This window comes from Hyla sarda, chromosome 7, assembly GCF_029499605.1.
Source record: "Hyla sarda isolate aHylSar1 chromosome 7, aHylSar1.hap1, whole genome shotgun sequence".
NCBI lineage: Eukaryota > Metazoa > Chordata > Amphibia > Anura > Hylidae > Hyla > Hyla sarda.
In genome coordinates, this window is record NC_079195.1 from 220,549,206 (window position 1) to 220,559,750 (window position 10,545).

At 47.9% G+C, this 10,545-nt stretch overlaps 1 protein-coding gene across 2 annotated transcripts in view; it reads left to right on the forward strand.

The window, feature by feature from the left end:
• The window catches only part of ANKRD13C (ankyrin repeat domain 13C), a 46,256-nt gene extending 44,916 nt beyond the window's left edge, over positions 1-1,340 (forward strand). For both annotated transcript variants that reach the window (XM_056532738.1, XM_056532739.1), the window contains exon 13: positions 303-1,340. In XM_056532738.1, coding sequence (XP_056388713.1) covers positions 303-433 — 131 coding nt within the window. In that variant the 3' untranslated portion in view covers positions 434-1,340. The remainder of the gene's footprint in view (positions 1-302) is intronic.
• The last annotated feature ends 9,205 nt before the right edge of the window (positions 1,341-10,545 follow it).

The following is a 10,545-nucleotide window of genomic DNA, read 5'->3' on the forward strand; positions in this document are numbered from 1 at the left end:
CATTGAGTTCCGTACACTGTGTGCGGGCTTCCGTGTTCACGCCCGCCCCCTCGTGATGCCACACCCCCTCATGTCCCGAGCCCCTCAATGAAAGTCTATGGGAGGGAGCATAACGGCCGTTGCGCCCCCTTCCCATAGACTATCTCTGAGGGGGCAGGCGTGAACGCGGATGCCCGCACACAGCTTTCGGAACTTAATTTTCCGGACGCTGGGGAGCGGAGTAACCCCTTTAAAGCGATGGGCAGGCACCCTTAAATTTTTTTGCACTGCTTTTTTGCGCTCATGTATTCTTCTTTCCACAGACATCCCCGTATTCCCAACAATCACGGCCACGGTAACGTTCCAAGAATTCCGCTACGGAGAGTTTGAGGAGTCGATCTTCACGATACCGGACGACTACAAAGAGGACCCCAGTCGCTTTCCTGATTTATAATTCCGGCGGGGGGGGGGGGGAGGAGTTCTCTGTCCTCACTGACCCAGAGCGGACGCCGGTGACCGTACCAGCGGCCACATGGGACGGCATTGGCATCTTTTCTTTGTTAAAGCGTAATCTCTGTGGTCGCCTCCCGCTGCGTGAAGCACCCGGTGCAGCGGATTCCGCGCTCCAGCACCACTAGGATCCACTACAGGCTGCGCGGTCTGAGAAAGATGGCTGCACTACGGCCTCCCGCCACCAGGGGTCCTCACCTTTCACCACTTTCTGGTCTTATGTTTTCAGTTTTCTTTTGTTCCATTCCTCGCTGCAGTCGTGGGCCATTCGCAGTGTTAATGCAATTTATGGGATTTTACACTTTTTTTTTTTTTTTTTTTACTTTTTAAATCATTTTTGCCCTTTTTTTTTATTTAATTAAATTTTTTTTTGTCCCCCCGTAAATTATACATTATGTAATATTATGTATAGATTCCTGTTTGCTGGAGATATATATATATATATGTAAAGGAGAGGAGGAAATTCCTTCTGTCGTTTAATTAAACAAATGACCATCCAATAAAATTGTCGCATCCGCCGCGCCCTCCCCAAAAGGCGCTGACCAGAGACAATCGCACCGCAACTCCTGCGCTAATTACTGTGGTGGGCGCCATTTTATTACTTTTCAGTCTGTGTTCTTTATGACGTTTTTTTTGTTGTAGAAATAGTTTTATTTTTATTTTTTATTTTTTTAACTAAATTTATTATTATTTTTTCTACGTTAGATGTAAGCTGGGGCGCATTCCCTTCTCCTCCTCCATCTTCTGGTCCTGGGGAAAGCTGGGTGGCCTCCAATATGGCTGCCAGGGCTTTTCTAATTGACTAGATAGTCCATAATAGCTTAAGGGTGGCCAATCTGTGGTCCTCCAGCTGTTGCACAACTACAACCCCCAGCATGCCCGGACAGCCGCTGGCTGTCCGGGCATGCTGGGGGTTGTAGTTGTGCAACAGCTGGAGGACCACAGATTGGACAACACAGCCATACTTAAAGTTATAGTCCTTAATCGGGTCAGTAGTGATGTAAGTGATCACCCAGCTTTCCTAGGAACAGAAAAATGATGTTCCTACTCTTTAAAGAGATTATATCAAGGTAATAATTTGTATACTGTATTACATCAATAGGGTGGGGGGGGCCTGACTGCTGGGACCCCCAACAATCAGAAGAGCAGAGGGACCCCCCAGGCGTCAAGGGACCCCACATTCTCATGATTGGTGGTGGTCCATGCAGTCTAACCCCCCCCCCGCTGATTGACAATTTGCACTCTTGGGATAACCTCTTTAAAGGAGATACGTTTCAAAAACAGCGCCTCCCCTCTCCTCAGGTTGCGTGTGGTATTACAACTTTATTAAATACAATCAGACACAGAAAAAGCTAGTGGCACCAGTACCTTGTTTTATGCAGCTCCACGAGATGTCTCCGATGGCGGATTAGCAGCCCGAGATGGAAGCTGAAGATCCGGAGTCTGAGTCTGATCCACGGTGAGTTGAGAACACAACTCCGCTCAATCTGCTTCAATAATACTGAGCTGCAATACCACACACAGCCTGAGGACAAAGTGTGGCGCCATTTCTGGAAGAAGGAACCTTTTTTTTTGTTTTTTTATTTTCTTGCTTTTATTTACCATGGCAGTGTTTCCTGACCAGGGTGCCTCCAGCTGTTGCAAAACTATAATTCCCAGCATGCTGGGAGTTGTAGTTTTGCAAAAGCTGGAGACACCTTGGTTGGAAACGCTGCACTGTGGGGCACCAGGCAAGGTTTCATAAATGCTCCAAAATTCTGTGTAACGTTTTTTTTTCCTTCCCCCTGCTTCTTTTCTTCATATGTTGGGATTATCGTTAGAGATGAGTGAACTTACAGTAAATTCGATTCGTCACGAACTTCTCGGCTCGGCAGTTGATGACTTATCCTGCATAAATTAGTTCAGCTTTCCGGTGCTCCGGTGGGCTGGAAAAGGTGGATACAGTCCTAGGAAAGAGTCTCCTAGGAATGTATCCACCTTTTCCAGCCCACCGGAGCACCGGAAAGCTGAACTAATTTATGCAGGATAAGTCATCAACTGCCGAGCCGAGAAGTTCGTGACGAATCGAATTTACTGTAAGTTCGCTCATCTCTAATTATCGTCCATTTGGAAGGCGCATATATATATATATATATATATATATATATATATATATATATATATATATATATATATATATATATATATATATATATATATATATATATATATATATATTATGTATGTATATACTATCGTTTCTTAATTGTCCATTTATATAGAAGCACATAGCTAATTACAGCACTACCCTTGTCCTCAGGTTGTGTGTGGTATTACAACTTGGCTCCATTCACCTCAATGCAACTGAACTGCAATACCACACACAACCTGAGGACAAAGGTGGTGATGTTTTTTTGGGGGAAAAATTAGCTCTGTGTTTCTGTCCCTGGATAACTCCTTTTTTTTTAATTTAATTTAATTTAATTTTCCCTTTTAATACATATTAATGACTCCACAGCCGTAGATTTGGCGGAAAAAGAAAGTTTCGGGTCCGTGATACAAGCTTTAAGGGGTCCTCCTAAGGCTCCACATCAGTGTTTCCCAACCAGGGTGCCTTCAGCTGTTGCAAAACTACAACTCCCAGCATGCCCGGACAGCCGAAGGCTGTCCGGGCATGCTGGGAGTTGTAGTTTTGCAACAGCTGGAGGCACCCTGGTTAGGAAACACTGCTCCACTTCAAGGGATGAAACTGTATTTTTTTTTTTTTTTGTACCGGACAACAGATCCCGCCTTTCGTGTTTTTAAACAACCGCAACATCAATTCCAGTATCTCGGAAGTTTTTGTATATATTAAGATTCTATGGAAAGGGGCGCTTTTAACTATTGTGGGGGGGGGGGGAGGGGTAAATATAGACTTGCATTTTACCAAGGGGGCATTTACCGTGCTGGAGGGGTATGTACGGTTGCGGCGAGTTCTGCAACCCCGTATTTACGGTAGATTCGGCACACGCCGCCCCCCCGGGTGACATGAAGCGGATCTTCAGGCTAACATTCAGGTCTTCCAAAAAATCGCTGCTTTATACTGAAAGGGAACGTAAGCGTCTTCTCCTCTCGCCGTCATTAGAGAACGCACTGTATACGGATTTTTATTGGAAGATGTTAGACTTCACTCCTTTTACTCCATACTTTTTTTTTTTTTTTTTTTCCCTGTTTTTTTTTTTTGTTTTTGTTTTTTTTGTATCTTGTTAACCAATGACCATTTCTTGCTGGATCCGCACCTAGTAACTGGTTTAATTAAACAGAGAAAAAAAAAATCTTGTCTGTTCCTGTGTTTACGTTTTGTGTCTCCAATAGTTATTTGCTGCATAAATTTCTATTTGTTTACATCGGGGTAATGCAAATTTTGGACTGCTAGAAAATAATTAATGGGTTCTTGTGTATGCTTTGTGCTTACCTGTTTCAGCTGATATGGCAGGCATGGGATTTTTTTTTGATTTTTTTTTTTTTGCGCTATATTGATTCTTTTTCGAAACGGAAATAATTTTCTCATGCAGCCTACATTTTCCATGCATCTGGCTGCAGCAGAGAGGGGGTGGAGTCTCATCACTGTAGTTCACCTAATGATGCCCAAACTAAGCTTAAAGGGGTACTCCGGTGGAAAACTTTATTTATATATATATATATATTTTTTTAAATCAACTGGTTCCAGAAAGTTAAACAGATTTGTAAATTACTACTATTAAAAAAAAATCTTTATCCTTACAGTACTTATTAGCAGCTGTATGTTACAGAGGAAATTCTTTTCTTTTTGAATCTCATTTTTTTTTTCCTTGACCAGTGATCTCTGCTGACACCTGATGCCCATATCAGGAACTGTCCAGAACAGGAGAAAATCCCCATTGCAAACCTATGCTGCTTTGGACAGTTCCTGACATGGACAGAGGTGTCAGCAGAGAGCACTGTGGACAAGACAAAAATGAAAAAAAATAATAATAATTTCCTCTGGAGCATACAGCAACTGATATTTTTTAATTGAAGTAATTTACAAATCTGTTTAACTTTCTGGCACCAGTTGATATAAAAAAAAAAATAATTATCACCGAGTACCCTTTTGAAGGGGTACTCTTGGTGCTTCAGCGTTCTGAACATTTTTTTTTTTCCTCTATCAACTCCATTGGGGGGACATAGACCGTGGGTGTATGCTGCTGTCTCTAGGAGGTGTGACACTATGGCAACAAAAGTCGGCTCCTCCCAGCAGGATATACCCGCCTCCAGGCCCTGAGCTAATCAGTTTAAGCTTAGTGTCTGAAGGAGGTGGACATGGTCTGGAATTCTCCAGACCAGGTCTTATGTTTTTTTTATTTTCCTAGTTAGGGGGACGTGTTAGATTTTTTAATTCCATTTTCTTTCCTGTTTTCAGGTGGGGACTCAGGAACTGCGGCTCACTGTTTCCCCATTGCGAGTAAGGGGGCACAGACATTGTGTATATGCACTGTTCACCCCCTCTCGCCTGGGGTTGTACCTCATGGGTCTGGGTCACCCTATCTCCTTGCTCGCCTCGCTCGCACATCAGCAAGGTAGAAGATTTCAGGAGGACAAATTCTTTATCCAATTCCAAGGTCCTAACAAGGGCAGACAGGCTTCAAAAGCCTCTCTGGCAAGGTGGATTAAAGATACCCTCTCTTTGGCTTATTCCTCGCAAGGTCTTTCTCTTCCGGAAGGAATAAGTGCACACTCCACCAGGTCAGAAGCCACATCTTGGGCAGCCCTGGCTCAGGTTTCGTGGGATCAGATATGTAGAGCCGCGACGTGGTCAACTCCAAGTACGTTCATCAGTCATTACAAGTTGGATGTGATCACCAATAGAGAGGTGTCCTTTGGCAGGAAAATGCTTGAAGTGGGGGCTGCAGAGAACCCTCCCTGTTAATTATTGCTTTTCATCCCTTATGTTGCCTGTGCTGCCGTAGGACGATATGGAAAGTTTAGATTTACTTACCGAAATATCTTCTTTCCATGAGTCCGTAGGCAGCACAGGGGCCCTCCCTTAATAAATATTATTGCTGCATTCAATACACGGTGTTCTATGGTTCTTAGGAGATATTTATCCCCTGGGGGGGGGGGGGGGGTCTGTGATAGAGTGATCATTAATTAATTATGCATGTTAATTAGTTTTTTGTTTCTTCTGCCTAGTAGTAGCAATAAGTGTTAACCCTTATGTTGCCTGTGCTGCCTACGGACTAATGGAAAGAAGAGATTTCGGTAAGTAAATCTAAACTTTCTCCTTAGGTGCAGATTTGCAGCAGCTGGAGACCATCAGTTTTGGGCCCACTTTTCTCATGGGTCTAATGGGGCTGGCATTGAAGTGGCTGACTGCTGCGGCGTTCTTCTATGCAGGCACTCTGAGCGCAGGCTTACTTTCATTTTCAGCAGCGGATGCTGCTGGCGGCGTCTAGTCCACTCAATTCCCCGCGAGTGCCATTACGGGACTTCTTGTTAATACTTTAGCGGCCTTGTGCGCTTTAGTTCCGCCCACCCAGGGCCGCCGAAGCTTCTCTGGGCACGAACTGTCCACCATTCAGCGCTGTGCGCGCGATTATGGTGGCAGGGGCCAATCAGCGGTGCCCCTGCTCCTAACACGCCCCTCCCTTGCTATTGGCCAGCATTTCTCCTTTCTGACAGCCTGGAGACCAGCACGGGTTCGAGTCCCGGGGTGGGACAGAGTGTTAGTGTTGTGGTTTAATTTTTAAAATAGGTCCATTGTGGTCTATGGGGATCTCAAGACATGTGAAACAGTAAGATAAGCAGACTGTATCAGCAACACAGTGAAATGGAACACAGTCTTGGGTGAGAGGCCCAGATCGCTCTCCCTCTAAACAGTTAACTGGAGTGTTAGCCACTCCTTTAATCTGTTAATACTGTAACTCTAAACTGTCTGGTTCTGCTGAACCACTTGTTCTGCCTGCTCCACCAGACCCCCCCCTGCTACTCTACCCCAGTTGTTCTTCCAGACCCGGTGGGTTCGGCTGCCCCTCCAGCCTGGGTTCCCTCCCTCTCCCAGTCTATATCTGACTTGGCTTGGGTCTCCCGTTATGTGGTGACTGCCTTGGAGAGGCCCTCCCTACACCGGTGTTCCGGAGGGTCCTGCTCTCCTCCTATTCTGTCGCTCTCGTAGCATCATAGGGGTGTGTCATCTGACTCATCCCCCGAGTCTTCTGGCAGGCACGGGCGCTTCCCTCATAGGCATCGCCCCGTTACTCCGACCTGTAGCAAGCGTCGCTCCTCTAGAGAATGCTCCCAGGGTTGCCGCTCTGGCTCTCCAGACCCGCGTACCAGGTCAGCCTCTCTCTTCCAGGGCCGCCTCACATGTTCCCATTCACCTGGAGAACTTGTGGAAGAAGTTTCTGATTCGGCCTCCGACTCAGAGGACCGCACGGATGTGCCTAATGTGGTGTACTCATTGGTTGCGGCCATAAGAGACACCTTCCAGCTAAAGGACCCAGGAACTTCGGACCTGATCCAGAAGTTTCCTTTCATCGTGTCTGACCTCTTCCAGGGCTGCCTCACCTCGTTACCATTCACCTGGAGAACCTGTGGATGAGGTTTCTGATTCGGCCTCCGACTCAGAGGACTGCACGGATGTGCCTGATGTGATGTACTCAGTGGTTGTGACCATAAGAGACCCCTTCCATCTAAAGGACCCAGGAACTTCGAACGTAGCTCCAGAAGTCTCCTTTCTTTGTGCCCGACCGGCACTCAAGATTTTCAGCTCTCACGCTGAATTTTACGCCCTGCGGGTATCCGCCTGAAGTCACCCTGACAAGAAGTTTCAGGAAACGAAGAAGGTTCAAGCGCGGTATTCCTTCGACAAGGACCTCATTGCTCGGTGGACCTCCTCTCCAACTGTGGATCCGCCAGTCTCCCGCCTCTCTAAGGCGCCTACCCGGCCGTTGGCTGATGCAGCTGCCTTCAAGAATCCAGGGGACATGAAGGTGAATATTTTGGCAATCTCTGCCCTTGAGGCAGCAGGTTCTTCCTGCTTTTGCCTGGGTGTCAAAGGCCCTTTTAGTATAGTCTTCCAACTCCGCCAGGGTAGTATTCAAGATCCCTCTGGAGGATTTATTTAATCTAGCTCTCCGATGCTCCGCAGCCAGAGATTTTTCTGTGTTCTGCATCCATGTGCAGCCACTGTGCTGCCTTTACCACAAGCTACCTGGTAGCCACCATCCCTCTATGTGGCTTTAAGCCTGGAATGCGGACGCCACCTTCAGGAAGTGAGGCGACGGGCGGAAAAAGAGTTCTTTATTACCTTTGTTAAGACTCACAGAACCGCTTTCCGTCGTAAGTCCTCCTTCCGGTTCTGCGAACCTTTGGTACCAACAAAGGGTCCAGCCAGGCGCCTTCATGGGAAGAGGGCTCCTCTTTCCGATCCCATTCCTCCCGGAGGTCGGCTATCCGTTCCGGCCATTTGGCGGCCCCATCAGGCACCCGTAGGCCTTCCTCGGCCTGAAGGATCACGCCGACCTCTCTCAGGTGGTTGGTCGCATCTTACCCTTCGGGATGCCTGGACATGCAGCTTCAGGGGAACGTTTTCAAGGTTTATTCCAACCTCTTTGTGGTCTCCTAGAAAGGCGTTTCTGTTCGCCAAGTCTTGGTTCTCGAGTATCTTGCTTTCCCATCCCGAATGGAGTCTCTCCGTTCGGTGCTGGCACCCATGGTTCAAGGGAAGTTTTCATTCCTCGGTGGACATCAAGGATGCCTGCCTCCACATCTCATTGTTTCCCGGTCATCAGCGGTACCTCCGCTCTGCAGTTCCGGACGGTCATTTTCTATTGAAGCTATCCATTTCGGTCTGGCCACTTTTCCGCTGACCTTTACCAAAGTCCTGGCGCCTGTGATAGCCTTTTTTACAGACAACAGTTTCCCTGATTCCTTATTTGGACTACCTCCTGATCTGAGCTCCAGCCAGGACCCAGATCCTGGAGAGTCTTAGTTTCAACCTCCAGACCTTGTCTCACTTCGGTTGGATGGTCATTTGGGACAAGCCCAACCCCTCTCCTGGGGCTCCAGTTCGATGCGGCCTCTGCCCGCTTTCGACTCCGCCGACTCTTTTCAAGAGTCTGATGACTTCGGCTCCCTGCTCCAGTTTCATCACCGACCTCTTCAACTGGTGATTTTCTTCCGGTGGGACAGGTCTCCATTGTCTCTCGACCGCAAGGTCGTCCTCTCTCATCAGTCTTGTCAGTCCTTTCTATGGTGGCTTCGTTTTCCCCCTCATTTTTTTTTCGGGGGTGCTCCTTCCTGTCCATCCTTGCCAGTCTGGGGAGGTGTTTTCAGGGACCGCCCAGTCTTGGGTCTTGGCCCCCTGAGAAGCTTATTCCCCTTCAACATTTTTGGGGCCTAGGGCAATTCTTTGCTTGCTTCTTGGGAATTTCCCTCCTGGGCGGAACCCAGGTTTCCGGCCATCTCGGTTATCTTCAGTCTGGCTGTCCCTGGGATGTGATCTTCTCGGCCGGTCCTCAGTCGTCCAAGGCCACTGGTCCCTACATCCAGGGGTGTTTGCTGTGATCTGCAACCGCTGGGGCGCTCCAGGCGTGGACCTCTGCTTGTCCTGCCACAACGAAGCGTTCCTCTCTCTTGGTCGAGCCTTGCCCTACCTTGTCTATTTGGTGGTCGGGCTTTGCCCTACCTTATCGGTTTCCTCCATTTCTTCTCTTTTTGGGGTCCTGAGGAAACTCTCAGTGGGACGTTTCTGCCATTCTAGTGGCTCAGCCTGGGCCTGGCGGGCGTGGTACGTCTTAATGAACGACTTAATGTTGCGCCTTCCCTATCCTCCAGATCTATCTCGGGTCTCCTGTGCCACCCCTATTACCATCTCATCTTTGATGGCGTGGCGGTCGAGACCACGGATTCTCTTCCCAAGTCATTCGCATCATGCTCAGGGCTTGTAAGTCCTCCTCGGCAAAAATTTACCACCGTACCTGGCGGTCTTATTTTAGTTGGTGTGAAGCTCAGGCCTTATGTCCTATTACCTTTTCGGTTTCCCGTCTTCTCTCTTTCTTGCAGTCGGGATTGGAACTGGGGTTCTCTCAGTTCCCTTAAGGGTCAGGTTTCGGCCCTTTTCTTTTCCAGCATCCTCTGGCTTCTAATTCTCATGTCCGGACCTTCCTTCAAGGAGTAGCACATGCTGCCCCTCCTTATCTGTTCTCTTCTACCCCGTGGGACTTAAATCTGGTTCTGGGTGTCCACCAAGGTCCCCCTTTTGAACCTCTTAGGGAAGTGTCCTTGCGCCTTCTTTCTTGGAAAGTGGCGTTTCGTATAGCTATCACCTCTATTCGGAGAGTGTCCAAATTGGCAGCTCTTTCCTGTCGTTCTCTGTTTCTAGTCATTCACCAGGACAAGGTCGTTTTCTGGTCAGATCCTTCTTTTTTTGCCTAAAGTCGTTTTGGCTTTTCATCTCAATGAGGACTTTTGTCCTTTTGCTCCGCTCCTTCTCATCTCAAGGAGCGTTTACTCCACAATCTGGCTGTGGTGTGGACCGTTCGGGCCTACCTCTCTCACTGCTTCCTTTCGTCAGTGCGATTCTTTTTCGTCTTCACGGAAGGTCATTGCTTGGGACAACCTGCTTGCAAGGCCACCATTTTTCGGTGGAGCCGGTCTGCTAGTTCGGAAGTCTATCACTGTAGGGGGAATATCCCTCCCTTCAGGGTTTTGGCTCATTCTAACCATTCTGTTGGAGCTTCTTGAGCTCTCTAAAACAAGGCTTCTGCCTTGCAGATCTGCAAGCGGCTACCTGGTCACCTTTTGCATACTTTCTCTAGGTTTTTACCGGGTTCATACCTTATCGGCTGATGCTAGTCTGGCCCGGAAGGTGCTGCAGGTGGCGGTGGTTCAGCTGTCCGCCTAACCGGGGTTTTTTTTTTTTCTTCCCACCCAAGGGACGGCTTTGGTATGTCCCATGGTCTGTGTCCCCCAATGGAGCCGATAAAAAAAAAAAACTCCTTTTCTCTACTTACCGTAAAATCTTTCTCGAAGGATCCATTGGGGGACACAGCTCCCCCCCCTTTTAGGTTTCTCTTT